Source organism: Tachyglossus aculeatus, chromosome X2 (assembly GCF_015852505.1).
Source record: "Tachyglossus aculeatus isolate mTacAcu1 chromosome X2, mTacAcu1.pri, whole genome shotgun sequence".
NCBI lineage: Eukaryota > Metazoa > Chordata > Mammalia > Monotremata > Tachyglossidae > Tachyglossus > Tachyglossus aculeatus.
This window is the reverse complement of record NC_052100.1, coordinates 8,894,108-8,914,839: the sequence shown is the minus strand read 5'-3', so window position 1 is coordinate 8,914,839 and position 20,732 is coordinate 8,894,108. Positions and strand designations below refer to the sequence as shown.

At 53.5% G+C, this 20,732-nt stretch overlaps 2 protein-coding genes across 4 annotated transcripts; one reads left to right on the top strand and one right to left on the bottom strand.

Moving 5' to 3' along the window:
- The first annotated feature begins 728 nt into the window (after positions 1-728).
- EIF3G (eukaryotic translation initiation factor 3 subunit G) lies at positions 729-5,453 on the top strand. Its single transcript, XM_038770819.1, has 11 exons — positions 729-816; positions 1,074-1,120; positions 1,521-1,607; positions 2,006-2,094; positions 2,185-2,244; positions 3,774-3,878; positions 4,006-4,195; positions 4,615-4,722; positions 4,810-4,946; positions 5,061-5,167; positions 5,319-5,453. Exons 1-11 carry the CDS (start codon positions 797-799, stop codon positions 5,332-5,334), a joined length of 966 nt encoding a protein of 321 aa, XP_038626747.1. The 5' UTR covers positions 729-796; the 3' UTR covers positions 5,335-5,453.
- Positions 1,820-15,008, bottom strand: LOC119949228 (suppressor of SWI4 1 homolog). 3 transcript variants are annotated; one of them, XM_038770818.1, is made up of 13 exons: positions 14,957-15,008; positions 14,152-14,322; positions 13,949-14,050; positions 12,751-12,801; positions 12,469-12,639; positions 12,308-12,384; positions 11,900-12,007; positions 11,686-11,809; positions 11,442-11,520; positions 11,215-11,344; positions 10,942-11,114; positions 10,768-10,853; positions 1,820-1,858 (listed from the first exon to the last, which is right to left on the bottom strand). In XM_038770818.1, exons 1-13 carry the CDS (start codon positions 14,972-14,974, stop codon positions 1,850-1,852), a joined length of 1,299 nt encoding a protein of 432 aa, XP_038626746.1. In that variant the 5' UTR covers positions 14,975-15,008; the 3' UTR covers positions 1,820-1,849. The 3 variants fall into 3 exon arrangements, with proteins under 3 accessions (XP_038626746.1, XP_038626745.1, XP_038626744.1); XM_038770817.1 differs by lacking the exon at positions 1,820-1,858 and adding an exon at positions 6,726-7,227; XM_038770816.1 differs by lacking the exon at positions 1,820-1,858 and having other exon boundaries at positions 9,438-10,853.
- Positions 15,009-20,732: the final 5,724 nt, after the last annotated feature.

The window sequence follows — 20,732 nt, the reverse complement described above, 5'->3', positions numbered from 1 at the left end:
GTGGAAAGAGCCCGGGCTTGGGAGTCAGAGGCCCTGGGTTCTAATCCCGGCTCTGCCGCTTGCCATCTGGGTGACTTCGGGCAGGTTACTTCACTTCTCTGGGCCTCCGTTCCCTCCTCTGGAAAACGGGGATTAAGACTGTGAGCCGCACGTGGGACAACCTCCATCACCTTGTGTCTCCCCCAGCGCTTAGCATGTAGTAACTGCTTAACAAATGCCATCATTATTACTGTCGATTTGTTGCTGAATTGTACTTCCCAATCAATCAATCAATCGTATTTATTGAGCGCTTACTATGTGCAGAGCACTGTACTAAGCACTTGGGAAGTACAAATTGGCAACGTATAGAGACAGTCCCTACCCAACGGTGGGCTCACAGTCTAAAAGGGGGAGACAGAGAACAAAACCAAACATACTAACAAAATAAAATAGAGTAATAAATATGTACAAACATATATACAGGTGCTGTGGGGAAGGGAAGGAGGTAAGATGGGGGGGATGGAGAGGGAGACGAAGGAAGGGGCTCAGTCTGGGAAGGCCTCCTGGAGGAGGTGAGCTCTCGGCAGGGCCTCGAAGGGACCTCCCCAGGCGTTTAGTACAGTGCTCCGCCCGCGGTAAGCGCTCAGTCAATATGACGGGCGGCGGGCTCAGCGGCCTCCCGGGCCGTAGGGGTCGCTGTCTCGGCGTCTCCGAAGCGGAACCTCTCTGGACGGCGGCGGAAAGCGAGCCCTCTCGCTGTCCCGCCCCCTTCCCGATCTTTAGGCCCAGACCGCTGCTGCGTGGAGGAGCCGAAGCAATGCCGACCGGGGACTTCGAGTGAGGACGGGGAGGGCGCCGGCGGAAAAAAGCGGAGCCGAGCGGCTCGCGGGGCTCCGAGCCCGGACGCGCGCGGGAGGAGGAAGGGGCGCGCGGCCAGCGGAAGGGGCGCGCGGCACGGCGCGGCGCGGCGCGGCGCGGCGCAGCGGGGGGCGCGTGGCCGGAGGAAGGGCCGCGTGACGAGCGGAAGGAACGCGCCGCGGCGGGGAGGGTTGGAACTGAGCCTCCGCTCACCCTCCCCGCTTTCTCTCCACCAGTTCAAAGCCCAGTTGGGCCGACCAGGTGGAGGAGGAGGGGGACGACGGTGAGTCCCGGGCTTTGGCTGCGGCGGCTCGTTCCCCGGCTCGATCCCAAACTGAGCCCCTTCCTTCCTCTCCCCCCTCTTACCTCCTTCCCTTCCCCACAGCACCTGTATATATGTTTGTGCAGATTTGTTACTCTACTTGTCCATAGCTATTCTATTTATTTTATGAGTATGTTTGGTCTTGTTCTCTGTCTCCCCCCTTTTAGACTGCGAGCCCACTGTTGGGTAGGGGCTGTCTCTAGATGTTGCCAACTTGGACTTCCCAAGCGCTCTGCGCACACTAAGCGCTCAATAAATACGATTGATTGATTGATATACTGGAGTGGGGGAGGAAAAGGCCCCATCCGACCCGGTCACCGCTGACCGTTCGCCTTTGTCCTCTTCCCGCCTCTCACAACAGACAAGTGCATAACCAGCGAACTTCTCAAAGGGATCCCCCTCACCAACGGGCCCGACCTCAGCCTTGAACCGGAATTATTGCCGGGCGGTGAGTAGTGCGGTGCCTCCCCCCCCCCCCCCCCCCCCCGGATCCCGCCCCAGCCCCTCGCCCCCCGCCCGGCCTGAAGGGCAGGTTGGCCAAGATGTGACCGGGTTCCTTTCAGGAGAAGCATTCTGGCTCAGCGGAAAGGTCCCGGGCTTTGGAGGCGGAGGTCATGGGTTCTAATCCCGGCTCCGCCGGTTGTCAGCTGCGTGTCTTTGGGCGAGTCACGTCACTTCTCTGGGCCTCGGTTACCTCATCTGCAAAATGGGGATGAAGACTGTGAGCCCCGTGGGCCAACCTTATAACCCCCCCCCCCCCCCCCCCCCCCGGCGCTTAGAACAGTGCTTTGCACATAGTTAAGCGCCCAGTAAATGCCATTATTATCCCCCCCCTCACCCCCACAGCCCCACTCCCGCCTCCAAAGGAGGTGATCAACGGGAACATCAAGACCATTACGGAGTACAAAGTGGAGGAGGATGGCAAGAAGTTCAAGGTGATGTCCTGACCACAGGGCGATGGTAGTAGTCGGGGAGGGGGCGACACTGGTCCCTCAGATCCCCAACTCAATTTTCCTCTCTTGCAGATTGTCCGCACCTTCAAGATTGAAACTCGTAAGGCTTCCAAGGCTGTGGCAAGGAGGAAGGTGAGGACCTCCCCCCTCGCTTCCTTCCCGTGATTTTTTCCCCTCCCTGACTAGAAATTGGGAAGCAGCATGGACCTGGGAGTCGAGCTAGCCGCGCTAGCTCTCTTCCTCCCTTCAAGGCCCTACTGAGAGCTCACCTCCTCCAGGAGGCCTTCCCACCTCCCCATCCCCCCCCCGCCTTACCTCCTTCCCCTCCCCACAGCACCTGTATATATGTTTGCACGTATTTATTACTCTATTTGTACATGTTTATTCTATTTTATTTTGTTGATATGTTTTTTTTTGTTGTTGTCTGTCTTCCCCCTTCTAGACTGTGAGCCCACTGTTGGGTAGGGACCGTCTCTATATGTTGCCAGCTTGTACTTCCCAAGCGCTTAGTACAGTGCTCTGCACACAGTAAGCGCTCAAGAAATATGATTGAATGAATGAATGAATGAACTTCTCGGTGCCTCAGTTCCCTCAACTGTAAAATGGGGATTCAGTACCCTGCTCCCCGCCTCTGTGAGCCCCATGTTGTAAACGGTGTGACTTAGTGGATAGCGCGTGGGCCTGGGTTCTAATCCTGGCTCCACCACGTGCCTGCTGTGTGACCTTGGGCAAGTCACTTCATTTCTCTGGGCCTGTTACCTCATCTTCCCCCTTTTAGACTATGAGCCAACTGTGAGCCCACTGTTGGGTAGGGACTGTCTCTATATGTTGCCAATTTGTACTTCCCAAGCGCTTAGTACAGTGCTCTGCACACAGTAAGCACTCAATAAATACGATTGATGATGATGATGATGATCTGTAAAAACGGGGACAAGGGTGTGAATCCTCTGTGAGACAGGAACTGTGTCCAACCTGATTAACTTGTATCTACCCAAGCACTTAGTACAGTACTCTGCACACAGTAAGCGCTCAAGAAATATGATTGAATGAACTGCAAAATGGGGATTCAGTACCCTGCTCCCCGCCTCTGTGAGCCCCATGTTGTAAACGATGTGACTTAGTGGATAGCGCGTGGGCCTGGGTTCTAATCCTGGCTCCACCACGTGCCTGCTGTGTGACCTTGGGCAAGTCACTTCATTTCTCTGGGACTGTTACCTCATCTTCCCCCTTTTAGACTGTGAGCCCACTGTTGGGTAGGGACTGTCTCTATATGTTGCCAATTTGTACTTCCCAAGCGCTTAGTACAGTGCTGTGCACACAGTAAGCGCTCAATAAATACGATTGGTGATGATGATCTGTAAAAACGGGGACAAGGGTGTGAATCCTCTGAGAGACAGGAACCGTGTCCAACCTGATTAACTTGTATCTACCCTAGTGCTTAGAACAGTGCTTAGCACACAGCACTTAATATCATTATTATCATGTGGGACGGGGACTGGATCTGGCCTGATTTAACTTGTATCTGCCCCAGCGCTTAGGACACATAATAAGCACTTAAAATGTACCGTAATAACAATAACGGGACAAGCCTTCCCTCAAGTACCTGAAAAAGGCTCTTGTTTGTTTTTTTTTCCATCTCCAAACTACTATCACCTCCCTAGAACTGGAAGAAGTTTGGAAATTCTGAGTTTGATGCCCCAGGTCCCAATGTAGCCACCACCACAGTCAGTGATGATGTTTCCATGACCTTCATTACCAGCAAAGAGGTAATGTAGAGCTGGGGTGTGTGTGTGGAGGGGGGGGCGGTTTGCTAAGGTTCAGGTAACGGGGAAGTCCCAGAGCAGGGGACTGGGGAAGGAGGGGTGGCCCACGGCCCGGGTGTTGTCCCTCCAGGACCTCAACTGCCAGGAAGAGGAAGACCCCATGAACAAGCTGAAAGGCCAGAAAATCGTATCCTGCCGAATCTGCAAGGGCGACCACTGGACTACCCGCTGCCCCTATAAAGACACACTGGGCCCCATGCAGAAGGAGCTGGCTGAGCAGCTGGGGCTCAGCACTGGCGAGAAGGAGAAGTTGCCCGGAGGTGGGTGGGGGCCCGGGGATGAGGCCGTCTGGGGTTCTGGTCAGGTCAGTGGGGGAGCCGGGGGGATCCTGGCACTGTGTGGACCGGACTCGGGGGGAGCCACGCAGACCAGGGAGGGGAGGAGAGGCCGGCTTAGTGGCGAGAGCATGGGCTTGGGAGTCGGAGGAGGTGGGTTCTAATCCCAGCTCCGCCACTTGTCTGCTGCGTGACCTGGGGCGAGTCACCTCGCTTATCTGTGTCTGTTACCTCATCTGGAAAAATGGGGATGAAGACTGTGAGCCCCACATGGGACCACCTGATTATCTTGTATCTACCCCAGCGCTTAGAACAGTGCCTGGCACATAGTAAGCGCTTAACGCTTCCCATCATTATTATTCCCGACTTCCCGCTTTCCTTGCATCACCATCCACGTCCCACAGAGCTGGAGCCTGTGCAGGCAGCGCAGAACAAGACCGGGAAGTATGTCCCACCCAGCCTAAGGGATGGGGCCAGCCGCCGGGGAGAGTCCATGCAGCCGAACCGCCGAGGTATTTGGGGTTGGGAGACCCGGCTGTGGGATGGGCAGGTTCCGGAGGGTGTTTTTTTCTGACGGTGGCTTTCTCTCCCCACCCAAGCTGATGACAACGCCACCATCCGAGTGACCAATCTGTCGGAGGATACCCGCGAGACAGACCTGCAGGAGCTCTTCCGTCCGTTTGGCTCTATCTCCCGCATCTACCTGGCCAAGGATAAGACCACTGGCCAGTCCAAGGTGAGGGGCCTCGGGCAGCTGCTGGACTGCTTTCTGAAAGCGGGGTGGGGGGAGGGATTTTGCAGCCGGAGGGAAACGATGCACTATAACATTCTGCTTCTACCCTCCTCCCAGGGCTTTGCTTTTATCAGCTTCCACCGCAGGGAAGATGCAGCCCGGGCCATTGCAGGGGTGTCTGGCTTTGGTTACGACCACCTGATTCTCAACGTGGAATGGGCCAAGTGAGTGATTCCCCACCCACTGGGCTGTGTTTTGGGCTCCCAGCATTGCTGGTAGTTGTGGGTGGACAATGGATAAGGGATCTGAGTAGAAGGAGGCAGCTCCCAACTACCCTCTCCAGCTGCTAACCCACCTCTTTTTTCCCCACTACAGACCTTCAACCAACTGAGGCAGCTGCTCCCCGCCACCCATCCTTGGGAAGAACAAGTCACAAGAAAGAGACATCCTAGCGCCTCCCTTCCCCAGCCCCGAGGAATAAACTGTCAATCAACTATCAAATGCATCAAACTGCCTACATTTGTGTAGTCTTTGTCATTCCTCTGCAGGGGCCTAATGGCCATCCACCTACTTTCCTGTCTGGGGACTACCCACCTCAGCTGGGAAGAGGTGGGGCAAAGCTGGTGTTTCCATCCCACTGGGAGCCAAGGAGCAAATTGCCAGTGCTCCCATCTCTGGCATCCTGGCACCAGCCGCCAAGTCGGCTGGTTTCTGACAAGGGTTTTTTTTTTATGGCATTTATTAAGCACTTACTCTGTGCAAAGCACTGTTCTAAGTGCTGGAGAGGTTACAAGGTGATCAGGTTGTCCCACTGGGGGCTCACGGTCTTAATCCCCATTTTACAGAAGAGGTAACTGAGGCCCAGAGAAGTGAAGTGACTTGCCCAAAGTCACAGAGCTGACAACTGGCAGAGCTGGGATTTGAACCCATGACCTCTGACTCCCAAGCCCGTGCTCTTTCCACTGAGCCACGCTGCTGGATCTGCTGCAGTTTGATCCACTGCCACCTTCTCTGGGTTTAGGAGGGCTGGATGCAGCCTATCAATCATATTTATTGAGCGCTACCCCCACAGGTCACAGGGTGGGGCCAAGTACTGGGCCTCTACCTCCCCATCACACTTACTGTTCCAGGCCACCCCTGCTCCTAATCAGTGGCATTGATTGAACTCCTGTGTGCTTGGGAGAGTCCTTGCCTGCAAAAAACCTCACAAGCTAATGGACACAAGCATCTACAGGGAGTGGGAATGGGAAGAAGCACAAAGATTTCATTTGCAAGAGCAAGAACGAAGAGAGGTGAATAAAGAGTAATTGTGGTTAAGCACTTACCATGTGTACACATTTGTGCTAAGCACTGGGGTTGATACAAGAAAACCAGATCGGACAGTCCCAGTCCCATATGGGGCTCACAGTCAGGGGGAGGGAGAACAGGGATTGACTAAACTTGCTGTGGGGGGGCAGGGAGTGTGTCTTGTACTCTCCCAAGTGCTTAGCACAGTGCTCTGAACACAGTAAGCCCTCAATACAGTTCATTCTATTGTATTTGAGTGCTTACTGTGTGCAGAGCACTGTACTAAGTGCCTGGGAAGTACAAGTTGGCAACATAGAGACAGACCCTATCCAACAGCAGGCTCACAGTCTAGAAAGGGGAGACCGGCAACAAAACATTAACAAAATAAAATAAATAATAAATTATTCCTTAGTTTAGAGAAAGAAGCTTTCCAGGAATCAGTGGGTCTGTTTTTCCTTTTGCAATACAACATACTCACAGTTAACAGAAGTATGCTGCAGAGCATACACACAGATAGCTTTAATTCCTCATTTAGTTTCAGTGCCCTCCTACAAAAAAACCTTATCATATCAGTTAATAAATGTACATCCACTGGGACATGGCTGCTGCTTTCCAGATGAGGAAGCCAACCTGAGCTCACATAAGGAAAGTGGCAGGCTGCTGCTCTTTCCCTCAGGCTATGTGGCTGCTATAGATTCATAGCTAGAAGGGGTACCACCTATGACAAGGGGTACCTGGTGTGATATTTAATAATTGAATTTAAGCACTTACTCTGTGCCAGGCACTGTTCGACACAAGCAAAGCAGGTTGGACACCGTCCCCGTCCTGCATGGGACTCACCAGCTTAATCCCCATTTTACAGAGGTAATGGAGGGCCAGAGACATGACGTACCTTGCCCGAGGTCACACAGCAGGCAACTGGCAGAGCCGGGTTGAAACCCACAGCCCACACTGTAGCCCCTAAGCTGCGCCGGGGGAAGTAGGTCTACCAGGCAGGCTGCAAAGGAGAGAAAGCTGAGTATCACCAGTCCTCCCCAGCTGCTTTTGGGTCTTGGCTGGGGGGCTCTGGCAAAAAAAGGGGCAGAAGGCATCTGTGGGGCTGCTAGTACAGGCCCTCCCCACCCAGCTAAAGAGTAGTTCAGTTCTCCCTGGCCCAGTCCCGAAGTTCCACAGGGAGAGGCCTGTCATGCTCCCACCTACGTAACTTGGGGATCTGCTGCTGAGTGCTAAGCACTTAGTACAGAGTAAGCACTCAAATACCACTGCTTCATTTAGGCAGCCCTAGCCTGGGGCCAGTGTTGGCTGTAGGGGGGACAGAGTTGAGTCTGGAGCCCCAGCTTCCAGGGACCCACGTGGGCAGGAGGCAACGCAGGCACGGGGCCCCGTAGAGGGGACGGGCACGAGCCAACCCAAGCGGCGGAGGTGCCGCTTCCTCCTCCACCCCTTCATTTGGCTGCCGGACAGGGCTTGGAAGCCGCTCTAGGGCTCGGGGGGGCCGATGTCCACAGGGGGCAAGCTGACCCCCTTGTCGCCTGCCTGTCACTACCGTGCAAGTCAGCAGTAAAAATCCACTAGAGTCTTCCCAGCGGTGGCCGTCTGGGGCAGGATGCGTTGGCGGAGCCAGGCGTCGGGGAGCCCCGGTGGCTCCCCGCCCCCAGCTCCGGGCCACGTGGTAGCCCTCCATTTTCTGTTCATCCCCCACTCCCGCCAGGCCGAGGCTTGGCAGGCTCCGTGGAGAGAAGGGGGCGGGGGGAGCGAGACTGCAGTCGGCCTAGAGGAAACCAAGGCAGCTGGCGCACAAAACCCGTTGGAGGAGTTTGGAGTGGTAACAAGATGGGGTGTGCCGGCCCACATTACTTTAACAGGTTAGAGACTTCGGCGAAGGCGGGAGAGGGGCAGCTCAAGGCAAACTGCGTCCACTCCCCCGCCCACCCCCTTACTGTACTCTCCCGTACACTCAGAACAGCACTCTGTTCTGAGTGAAAGCAGAGAAGCAGCGTGGCTCGGTGGAAAGAGCACGAGTCAGAGGTCATGGGTTCAAATCCCAGCTCCGCCAACTGTCAGCTGTGTGACTTTGGGCAAGTCACTTCTCTGTGCCTCAGTAACCTCCTCTGAAAAATGGGGATTAAGACTGTGAGCCCCCCCGTGGGACCTGATCACCTTATAACCTCCCCAGCGCTGAGAACAGTGCTTTGCACATAGTAAGCGCTTAATGCCATCATCATCATCATCACTCTACACTGCAAGCGCTCAAATCCCATCAATGGACATTGTTCAAGGAATTCACCAAAGACCCTCGCCTGGACTTGGACATCCCCACCACGGCACGCAATGCACACCCTTTCAAAAGATGCGCACCCTCCACGTTCAGCAGTTAGGGAGAAAAGCAACTGGCGGGTAGTGAGAGCATATACACACACTCCCCCGACTACACAGACAAAAGCATCCAAGTCAGTCTTCTGTTTCCCTTAGAGGAAGTGAGTCAACGAATCAGCAACAGTAACATAGGCAACAGAAAGTGCAGACAAAAACAGTCTGGTTCTGCTCTTTAGTTTAATCTGGGTCATGCCCAAATTTAGCAACATCCATCTCGCTTCTTGTGGAAAGCTTTCTGGGCTTGAGAGCCAAAGCACTGACCTTTCTGCCATTTGAATCAGGGAGGCAGAGAGAAACAAGCCTGCCCTTGGTGTCCGGTTCACTTAACCCTTTTTTCTGACATCCCTTTGGCGTCAACTCCCTCTTCAGTCGTATTTATTGAGCGCTGTGTGCAGAGCACTGTACTAAGCGCTTCCAAGAGTATAACAAGCACATTCCCTGCCCACAACGAGCTTGTTTGACCTGACGGCTCCAACTAACGCCAAGCAGTTCGAGTTGGCCCAAGAACAACCAATCGACAATCAGTGGTATTTGAGCGCTTACTACGTACAAAGCACCACACTAAGCGCTTAGGGAGTACACTACAATAGATAAGGGATGCATATGGATTGTGGCCTAGTGGAAAGTGCACAGGACCGGGAATCAGGAGACCTGAGTTCTACTCCCTGCTGCCCTGTGCCCGCTGTGTGACCTCAGGGCAAGTTACTTCCCTGTGCCTGTTTCCCCATCTGGAAAATGGGGATTCAATACCTGTTCTCCCTCCCCCTTAGCCTGAGCCCCAGGTGGGGCAGAGATTTATACTTAATCCCTTCCCCACCCCAGCACCCACCCCACCCAAGTGCTTAACAAAGACCACATCATTATCATTACTATCATGAAACCTGGTGTCCAGTGGGGAATCTGGGCAGACAGACAGGAGATACAGGATGGAGAAAAGACATATGTAGCCGAAGAGACACGAGCTTGAGTCTTAGGGAAAAGGTAAGGGATGAGCAGAATCACTCATGCCCGGGTCTGGAGCCCAGAAAGGCATTGGTGGAAAAAGAGCAACATGAACCAGTATCATTTACTTCCATCTCTTCTTCCCTTACCTCTCTACCCCCAAATTCACCATGAAAGGTTGGCATCCCAGGGTGAGGAAACGAACAAGCGGTGGGAGGTCGGGCTCTTGTCAAAGTGGTTAAAGTTAAGGGAGAGAACACTGCCTGCTGGCAGGGGGAACAAGCCAGGCAGGGATCAGATCCTCACCGTGGATGCTGGAAGTCCCCAAGGAACAGTGGAGATGGGGATGAGAGTAAAGCAAACATTTCCAGAAATAGAGATGAGTGGTAAACCGACTCTTTCCTTGTGAAGTGGAAGGGGGAAAGTGGGAGGCGGTGAGGCTACCTTGGGAGAGAGGGGCAGAGGACACAGTAACATCTGGAAGTCAGAGTTTGGGAAGGAGAGAGTTGAAAATGAAGGGATATTCCTGTAGGGCAGGAGGTAGGAATACAGCAGGTGGGTAGGTGTGTACTGGCCGCACCCTAATTTAGCACAGCCTAGTGGATAGAGCACGGGTCCGGGAGTTGGGACCTAGGTTCTGAATCTCGGCTCTGCCGCTTACCTGCTGTGTGACCTCGGGCACACCACTTAAGTTTGCTGGGCCTCATATGCAAAACGGGGATTCCCTCCTACTTAGATCGTGAGCCCGACGTAGGACCTGATGATCTCCTACCTACCCCAGAGCTTAGTACAGTGCTTCGCACATAGTAAGCATTTAAACAGCACAATTAACAACTCATCCACTCTGGTCCCCTCCTCCCTACTTCAAGTTAGGCAAAGTCCAGTCTGTCCATCGTTTGTTACAATAGCCCCTGCCCCTTTATGAAAGGGGCAGGAGCAGGAAAGACTTGAGGTGTGGCTGCAGCCGCCTCCTCTCAGTCCATCTGTGTCTGTGTCCTCTTGCGGGAGGGTGGGGGAGGGGGCCGGGCAGGTGTCAATGTCTGGCTGGGGTCTTCTTCCTCGTCCGTCCGTGGGGGCCAGACCCCCTCTTCCAGAGCCGGGGACCGGTCGTGCCCTGTGCCAGGTTACGGGATCTAGAGGACTGTGGGTCCCTGTGGCAGCGGCTCTGGGGATGAGGCCGCTTGGACTTGGGACCGCCCGGGGGATCAGCCCGTCTAACCTTCTTCTGTGACCCAGTGGCCCGCTGACCTCGGCTCTGCCTCTTCCTCTGGCCAGATGGCCGGTATTTCGCCCCTGGGAACAGATCTGGGGGAGACAGCGGGTGTGGGTGGGACTGGAGCCAAGTCCAGTCTCTCCCCTCAACACCCCCAGCTGCTCCACCATCTAATCTTACCCTCATCTGGCTCCTCCCCGACGGCCTGACGAAAATACTCCGCCTCATCCTCCTCACTGTCTTCTGGCTGGGCTGCCTCCTGCTGCCCAGCGGTGGGGGGGCCGGGGTCCTCCGCATCACTGTCACCCTCCTCCGGCTGCCTCTTCCGCTTCATGCCGGCAAGGCTTCTCTTCCTACGGACACACGGGGAGAGCCCCCATCCCCCCGGTCAGGTTTCCCCCAGTGCCCCCCACAGAACCAGATCCCACTCGACTCGGCCCTTTCGGTACACACTTGTGAGCCTCCCGCTGCTCCTCCTTGCGCCGGATGTTGCTCTCCTGATGGCTCCGTCTCTCTGCCTTCAGCTGCAGTTTCTGCTCCTTGAGGGCCAGGGTAGCCTGGATCTCCTCCTCCGTTTTGTGGACTGGATTGTGGGGAGAAGGGAGAAAGGAGAGTCAAGTCAAAGGTCCTATCTCCCCACTCTCCCCCACCCACCCCTAAGGGGCTGACTGGACACCCACTGAAGCTGTGGTATAGCACGTTCCCCTGGCAAACGCCCTCCTGGATTTTGGTCAACTGAAGGGTCATCCTGGGGCCAATCTGTGGGAGAAAGGAGGGGAATAGGGACAGACAGGACACAAACAGACCAACTGTGTTACCTTCTGTCCCCGTCCCACGTGGGGGGCAGAGGGATCAGAACTTTTACTTTGAGCTCTCACCAGCTTCACATTTCCTGTACTTAGTTACCCTTTCCCCCAATCATACCTCAGTGAGCCGCACGGCACTCTGTTGGGCCTTCATGTTCCCACGCCCAGAGTACACCTGTGGCAATTCTGTCACATTATGGTCCCCGTCCTGCTCAGCCTCGCTGTCTGACAGGTTGGCACCCCTGCCAGAGAAAGAAGAGATTCAGGGGTCAGTTAGGGCCCGGACAAAGATCCCTGGTGGGGCTCCCCCGCTCCCCCGGCCCCATCCTCACTTGACGAGCAGCTCGCTGATGTCCTGCAGGCGCCGCATGTTGGGGAATTTCTCCTGCAGCAACTTCTTCAAACCTCGGCTGGCTCCCACCGGCACAACCTTCAGGCTGCTGTTGTGAGGAAGGGATGGTCAGGGTTGGGTTCAGGGTCACTACCTCCCCTCACGTGCACCCCTCCCCTCCTTTCTGGCCCTCAAGAGTCCTGTCAGGCCACAAACCCCAGGCTTTCCCCTAGGCCCCTCTCATGGCCGATCCCCTCGCTCACAGGTGCTTCCCACCTGTTACCCCTCAAGGACCGCCCCCTTCCCCTCCGCTGCATCAGCGCGTTTACTGAAACCAGTCACGGTGTTTCAGCCAGTAATTTTGTCATCATGGCAGCCGGGGTAGGGGTGGGGATGGAAGAGGACTCACTAATGCCGGAAGTCCAGGAGCTGTGTTTCAGGGTCGTAGCTGATGAGCAGGCAACGCTTGATGGTGTTGAGGCTGACCTGGGGGTAGGGGTGAAGAGGTTGGTGAGGTGCCCCTGCCCCCACCCTTCCATTTCCCCCATCCCTCGTTCTCTCCACGCTCACCTTGTGGACGTTGATAGATGGGAACATGTTCTGGAACATACTGGCCATGAGCTTCACCTGCATCCCCTCGAGGCCCAGGTTGTTGAGCACGAGAAGCGGATGATGGGTGAACTGCTGCTCGTGCATCCGGTGCCGCCGCAGTGCGGAGATCACGTCCTTGATCAGCGCATACTTTGGGGGGTAGGGAGAGTGTCAGAATGAATGGATGGGTGATTTCCCCCCACGGCCTGCAGCTACTAGGGCCTCTGGCCTCCTATCCCCACACCCCTGCACCCCACTGACCTCAGTGACTCGGAAGGTGAGCGTTGGGCCCCCGGGGAGCCGCACCAGTTTCTGTGAGAGAGAAGAAAAGATGCAATTGTTGAGGTAGGGAGGAAAGGTTTGGGGGCAGGGGACAGAAATCAGTCAAGCCCACCTCATTTAGAGCAGTGAGTGGCTGGATATCAGAGTTACCAAATGCCAAGAAACACTTTTTATGGTAATTATTATGCACTTATTTTGTACCAAGCACTGTACAACGTATTGGTATACACAGCTGGGTTCTAATATTTGCTCTGCCACTTTGGGTGACCTCGAGCAAGTCACTTAAATTTTTTGTCTCAGTTACTGCATCCATAAAATGGGGGTTAAGACTGGGAGCCCCACGTGGGACAGGGATTGTGCCCAACCTGAGTAGTTTATATTTACCACAGTGCTTAATATAGTGCCTGTCTTATAGTTAAGTGCTTAAATGCCCTTAAAAATATAGAAGATGGACAATCCTGATTCCAGACTGGGCTCACGACAAGTAGGAAGGAGCAGGATTTAATCCATTTCACGCATGTGGTGATTGAGGCACAGATAAGAAGCAACTTGCCCGAGGTCACACAACAGACAAGTAACAGGACCGGGATTACAACTCAGGTCCTCCCAAGCCACTCAAAAGCAGCGTGGCATAGTGGAAAGGGGGCCCGGGCTTGGGCGTCAGAGGGTGTGGATTCTAATCCTGGCTCCGCCGCTTGTCAGCTGGGTGACTTACTTCTCTGTGGTTCAGTTCCCTCATCTGTAAAATGGGGATGAAGGCTGTGAGCCCCACGTGGGACAACCTGATGACCTTGTATCCACCCGAGCGCTTAGAACAGTGCTCGGCACATAGTAAGCGCTTAGCAAATGCCATCATCATCGCAACTCTTTCCACTAGGCCATGCTGACTCTTTAGTTTGCCCTCCTCTCCTTTTCCCTTACTTTTAATTTGTCCACAAAGGAGTTTGAAAATCAGTAACTTCTATTCAGACTGTGTGTAATAGAAAAAAAAAAAGAAATGAAAACTATCTCTGGGCAGTTGGCAACCCTGTACAGGAGACCCTAAAGCGGTGATTCCCTAACCCCGGGCACATCAGAGCGTTTACTTTGTTAGTGAAGTCACCGCGTGGCTCAGCGGGAAATGGGTTCATCACATGTGCCTGCGGGGATGGGCTGGGGATGGGCCGAGGAACTTTACCAGGTGTATGTTGTTCTCGGTCTTGGTGAAGATGAGGAAATGGGTCACCCCTAGAGGACCGGCCACGGCCACGCAGTCTTTCAGCGAGTTCTTCTTCCGCACCTGGAGAAGGAGTTGGGGAGGGAGGTGAGGGGTTGCCCACTCCCACGAGGTGGCTGTTTCAGCCATCTCCAGGGGCCGATTTGAGAAGGGGAGGGTGGTACCTGAAGGGCGCTCGCCGTGTAGGGCTCCATAACTCGCCGCACATCCAGGCTGAGCTGGCGGACTGTCTTGCCCACGGTCCCGCGTGGGAACACGAACGAGTGGGGGGCCGAACCGAAGGCCTCCTGGGCTCGGAGGAGGGCGGCCGCGCGGCCCCGTTTCTGCCGCTGCGTCTGAAGGAAAGAGAGTAAGGTCACCGGGGAGACTGACCCGGCTCCCCTCCCGGGCTCTGAAGTCGGAGGTCATGGGTTCCAATCCCAGCTCCGCCAACTGTCAGCTGGGTGACTTGGGGCAGGTCACTTCACGTCTCTGGGCCTCAGTTCCCTCATCTGCAAAATGGGGACTAAGACTGTGAGCCCCACGTGGGCCAGCCGGCTCACCTCAATCAATCAATCGTATTTATTGAGCGCTTACTGTGTGCACAGCACTGTACTAAGCGCTTGGGAAGTCCAAGTTGGCAACATGTAGAGACGGGCCCTACCCGACAGCGGGCTCACAGTCTAAATGGGGGAGACGGAGAACAAAACCAAACATACTAACAAAATAAAATAGAATAGATATGTACAAGTAAAATAGAGTAATAAAAATGTACAAACATATATACAGGTGCTGTGGGGAAGGGAAGGAGGTAAGATGAGGGGGATGGGGAGGGGAACAGGAAGGAAGGGGCTCAGTCTGGGAAGGCCTCCTGGAGGAGGTGAGCACCTCGTAACCTCCCCAGCGCTTAGAACAGTGCTTTGCACAGAGTAAGCGCTTAATAAATGCCATCATCATTATTATCTCCCTCCACACACTCCCGGCCCCTACTTTTCCGCTGCGCCCCATAACTCCTGCCGAGGCCCCACGCGTCTCCTCAGGCGACTGACTTCCGGCGGCCACGCGAGGCTGGGCCCTGAAGCTCACTTCCGGGGCGGGACTTCCGGGAAGCGCGCTCGCCGGTTGGGCCTTTTCCGGCGGGGGCGGGAGATCGTGTGTCCGCCCGTGATTGGCTAGCGAGCCGGGGGGGGGGGCGGGAACGAAAGGGAGAACCGAGCCCCTGACCGGAGCGCTTTAATAATAATAATAATAATAATAATAATAATAATAATAATAAATAATAAATAATAATAATAATGACGTTGGTACTCGTTAGGCGCTTACTATGTTCCAAGCACTGTTCTAAGCGCGGGGGGGGGGGGGGGAAATACAAGGTGATCAGGTTAAAGCTAGATGCATATCATTAACAAAATAGAGTAGTAACCATGTACAAGTATAATAAAGTGATAAATCTGTACAAACATATATACAGGTGCCGTGGGGAGGGGAAGGAGGTAGGGCGGGAGGGGTTGGGAGGAGGAGAGGAAAAAGGGGGTGCAGTCTGGGAAGGCCTCCTGGAGGAGGTGAGCTCTCAGTAGCAGCGTGGCTCAGTGGCAAGAGCCCAGGCTTTGGAGTCAGAGGTCATGGGTTCGAATCCTGGCTCCGCCACTTAGCTGTGTGACTTTGGGCAAGTCGCTTCACCTCTCTGGGCCTCAGTTCCCTCATCTGTAAAATGGGGATTAAGACTGTGAGCCCCCCCGTGGGCCAACTTCATCACCTTGTGACCTCCCCAGCGCTTAGAACCGTGCTTTGCACATAGTAAGCGCTTAATAAATGCTATCATTATTATTATTATTATTATCAGGTTGTCCCACGTGGGGCCCCCAGTCTTCATTTCCTTCTCTGGGCCTCAGTTACCTCATCTGGAAAATGGGGGTTAAGACTGTGAGCCCCCCATGGGACAACTTGAATAACTTGTAACCTCCCCAGCACTTAGAACAGTGCTTTGCACATAGTAAGCGCTTAATAAAGGCCATCATTATAATAATAACAATACTATAATAATAATAATCCCTTCAAGGCCCTACTGAGAGCTCACCTCCTCCAGGAGGCCTTCCCAGACTGAGCCCCTTCCTTCCTCTCCCCCTCGTCCCCTCCCCATCCCCCTCATCTTACTTCCTTCCCTTCCCCACAGCACCTGTATATATGTCTGTACATATTTATTACTCTATTTATTTTACTTGTACATATCTATTCTATTTATTTTATTTTGTTAGTATGTTTGGTTTTGTTCTCTGTCTCCCCCCTTTTAGACTGTGAGCCCACTGTTGGGTAGGGACTGTCTCTAAATGTTGCCAACTTGTACTTCCCAAGCGCTTAGTATAGTGCTCTGCACACAGTAAGCACTCAATAAATACGATTGATTGATTGATTATTATTATTATTCCCATTTTCCAGATGAGGGAACTGAGGCCCAGAGAAGTAAAGTGACTTGCCCAAAGTCACCCGACTGACAAGTGGCGGAGCCGGGATTAGAACCTACGACCTCGGACTCCCAAGCCCAGGCTCTTGCCACTGAGCCACGCTGCTTCTCTAAAGCCACACTTTCACCTCACTGTGATTGGAATTTTGCTTATTTACAGTCTATTATTTATAATTGCCGTCTAGACTGTAAGCTCGTTGTGGGCAGGGAATGTGTCCGTTTATTGTTGTATTGCCCTCTCCCAAGCGCTTAGTACAGTGCTCGGCCCACAGCAAGCACGCAGTAAATACGATTGACTGACCCGACTGACTCCCCCGGGCTGATTGATTGACTGATTTATTCACTCGTATTTATTGAGCGCTTACTGTGTGCAGAGCACTGTACTAAGCGCTTGGGCAGTACAATTCAGCAACAAATAGAGACAATCCCTGCCCACAACGAGCTCACAGTCTAGAAGGGGGGAGACAGACATCAAAACAAGTAAACAGGCATCAATAGCATCAATATAAATAGTTATAGATATATACGCATCATTTGGTCAAAGTGGTGGCCTGGGCTCTGCTTACTCCCCTACTATTTGCCTGCTTTTCTACCTGCCCACATGGCCTGCTGTTCACCCCTCAGGGAGAAGGGAAAGGAGAGGGAGCGAGAACCGTGCCAGTGTTTTGTTTGCCACTTTCTCCCCAGGCCTGAGACCCATGGGTGCCTCCTCGTCCCCCTTTCCCCATCCTATCTCTTCTCCTGCTGCACGGACACTGGTGTTCGGCCCTGGGTGTCTGAGAGAGACAGACAGTGTATGTGTGTATGTATGTATCTGGGCTCGGGAATTGCTGGGTAAAGGATGTGCCTTTCCATGAGCTGTGGAACCTTGGTTAGGCTACTCGAAAAGCCCCCTCCGTAACTTCATCAGCTTCTCGACTGAGCTCACTGTGGGCAGGGAATCCCCCCTTCTAGGCTGTGAGCCCATTGTTGGGTAGGGGTTGTTTCTATTTGTGGCTGAATTGTACTTTCCAAGCACTTAGTACGGGGCTCTGCACGCAGTGAACCCTCCATAAATACAATTGAATGTCACTGTTTATTGTTGTAGTGTACTTTCCCAAGCACTTAGTACAGTGCCCTGCACAGAGTAAGCACTTAATAAATTATGATGGAATGAATGAATAAAATGGGGCAAAGATACCCTCCCTCCAATGGTTACCTCCACATCAATCAATGGTATTGAGGGTTTACTATGTAAGAGCACTTGGGAGAGTATAAGAGTACACTGTACTAAATGCTTGGGAGAGAAGCAGCATGGCCAGGTAGCTAGAGCATGGTCTCGAGGGTCAGAAGGACCTAGGTTCTAATACCAACTCTGCCACTTGTCTGCTATGTGACCCTGGGCAGGTCACTTCACTTCTCTGGGCCTCAGTTACCTCATCTGTAAAGTGGGGAACAAGATTGTGAGCCCACGTGGGGCAGGGACTCTGTCCAACCCAGTTTGCTTGTATCTATTCCAGCACTTAGTACAGTGTCTGGCACATAGTAAACACTTAAATACCACAGTTATTATTATTATTATTACAACAGCACTCTCAGACATTCCCTGCCCCAGGCATCAACCCAACAGCCCTGGGGAATGCTAGAGATCTGCAAATATTTCTGCCTTTAGCTAGGTGAGTATGTGTTAGCCAATAGAAGCAGCATGTTAATTAGGAATGGTGTATTTTTTTATGGTATTTGTAAGCATTTACAAATACTATTCATTCAGTCGTATTTATTGAGCGCTTACTGTGTGCAGAGCACTGTACTAAGCACTTGGGAAGTACAAATTGGCAACATAACTATGTTTACTATGAGCCAGGCAAGTGATTAAGCAATGGGGTAGATACAAGACGATCAGGTAGAACACATTCTAGGTCCCACATGGGGCTCACAGTCCCAATTTCCATTTTACAGATGGGGTAACTGAGGCACAGAGAAATTAAGTGACTTGCCCAAGATCACAAAGCAGAGCTGGAATTAGAACCCGACTCTCAAGCCCATGCTCTTTCCACTAGGCCATGCTGCTTCTACGTTAACTGGGAAGTTGGAAAGGAGTTAGCATGCTAAGCCTTGAGCCCGTAACAGTTAAAGCCCTCTGGCTAGCTGAGTCCCAAGGAACCCGTGGGGCTTTAATCCCTGTGGAAACTGTGGGTGTGGGGGCCCGACTAAAGGCTGTACTTCAAGCCTGTCTCAGAATTTGGAGACATTGGTGGGGGCGAGGGTTGAGCGGGGGCCCTGGGGCGAGGTCTTCTGGTTGCCCTCTCCGCCTCTGGGCCCGGTTCCTGCTGATGGGCAGGATATGTGTCCCTCGCTGGAAAGCATGAGAGCCCCACGCCCGATGCTGCAAGGTCAAAGATCCACACCCACCCACACACTCATCTGCGCATGCGAGAGGGGAAAAAAAAATCGCTGAAGGACAAAGTGCATACGCCCGTTGGTTGGGGCTGTCACGGTTTCTGGCACAGTCAAGATGTGGCTCTGGATCAGCCTGGGCTCATCTTTAAGCTTCTAAACCTCAACCGGCAAACAGAGCAGTCAGAAGTCACACCACAGCTGAGCCAGCAGATCCAAACAGTTGAGCAATGGGCCGGATTCCCGGCCAAGACACCATGCAGGCCGGGTGGCCCTGGCTCCCCCTCCACCCCCACTTTCCCCCACCCCTCGGCCTTCTCCACCCTCCCTTGGAGAATCAGCCCACTCCCTGGGGCCAGATCTGGCCCTCCTTGCTTCCTTCATTTTCCCTCTCTCCATGTTCGTTTACTCATCCTACTCTCCAACCCTCCCCTCCACCCCTTCCCTCTCCACAATAGTCATCATGATGCCGATGGCATTACTCTCCCCTCTTCAAAGCCTTCTTAAAGGCACCTCTCCTTCGAGAGGCCTTCCCTGACTAAGCCCTTAAGCTTTCCTCTTCTCCCACTCTCTTCTGCGTTGCCCTGACTTGCTCCTCTTATTCACCCCCTCTCCCAACCCCGCAGCATTGATGTACATATCTGTCATTTATTTATATTAATATCCATCTCCCCCTCTAGGCTGTAAGCTCTTTGTGGGCAGGGAATGTATGTGTTATATTGTACTGTCCCAGGCACTTAGTACAGTGCTCTGCACACAGTAAGTGCTCCGTAAATACGACTATTAGAGCTATGTACCACCCACTGTGCTAAGCACAGGGACCGATGTAACATAGATTGGACACAGTCCCTACTTCACATGGGGCTCAATCTAAGAGGGAGGGAGAACAGGTATTTCGTCCCCATTTTACTGATGGGGAAACCGAGGCACGGAGTGGTTAAGTGATTTGCCCCAAGATCACACGGCAAGAGTATGTGCTGGGACTAAAACCTCCCCCTCTAAATTGCAAACTTCCTGTGGGCAGGGAGCGGGTTTACCAACTCTGTTATAGTGTATTCTCCCACGTGCTTAGCACAGTGCTCTGCACACGGTATGCGTTCAATAAATTCCATTGAGTGATAGAATCCAGATCTCCTGAATCCTAGTCAGATATCCTGAATCCTAGTCCTATGCCTCTCTTCTGCCAGGTGTTGTGGCCACCCCAGAAGTGGCTGCATTTTGGGCTCAAGCTGGCTAGGCTGGCATGGCTTGGAAAGTGCTTGAGGTGGGGTGGTGAGAGTGGGCGAGACTCAATGCGGATGCCCATCTGCCTAATGCTGGGGAGCCTGGGAATTCAAGCAGGGCCTGGCACTCACTGTGCCAGGCTGGGTGGCCCAACCTCGACTGGCCCAGCTACTTGGCTGTGGTGAGGGGGACATGCAGGCCATCAGGGTTCTACCCAGAACTTCAGGCCTGTGCCAACTGAGGTAACTCAGGCCACTCTACAACATCATGGTCTACCAAGCACCGTGTTGGGCTGCCCAACAACATCCCGGGGCCCCTGACGCTGGTGCCCGGAGGTTTCCAGGGGCAGAGGCAAGCCACAGTGGCCCTGCATCCAAAGCTGCTGACTCCCTCGTCTCTGGGCATCAGGGCTACCAGGGGGATTGAGCTCACAGTCCAGCTCTGCAGTTTTGGGGCAAGGTGGGCAGCCATAGCTAGCCATGGGTGAGGAGCGCCGATAAATAAGTTGGAGAGGGCTACTGGAGAACCTTTAAGCTAATTCATTCAGTCGTATTTAGGGAGCGCTTACTGTGTGCAGAGCACTGTACTAAGCGCTTGGGAAGTACAATTGTAGGAGCCACGTCTTCAACTTACACTGGGTGCTCCCAAGTGCCTAGGGCGGTGTTCTGCAAATAGTAAGTGCCTGGTTCATCGCTCTGCGTGGGG

Excerpts from the sequence above, each read along its gene's own strand:
- EIF3G (XM_038770819.1), top strand. The coding sequence starts at position 797 with ATGCCGACCGGGGACTTCGA. Across the intron at positions 817-1,073 it reads ATGCCGACCGGGGACTTCGA|TTCAAAGCCCAGTTGGGCCG; the intron begins GTGAGGACGGGG and ends TCTCTCCACCAG. Across the intron at positions 2,095-2,184 it reads AGGATGGCAAGAAGTTCAAG|ATTGTCCGCACCTTCAAGAT; the intron begins GTGATGTCCTGA and ends CCTCTCTTGCAG.
- LOC119949228 (XM_038770816.1), bottom strand. Across the intron at positions 12,640-12,750 it reads TCACCTTCCGAGTCACTGAG|TATGCGCTGATCAAGGACGT; the intron begins GTCAGTGGGGTG and ends TACCCCCCAAAG. Across the intron at positions 11,345-11,441 it reads CGTGCTATACCACAGCTTCA|TCCACAAAACGGAGGAGGAG; the intron begins GTGGGTGTCCAG and ends CCCACAATCCAG.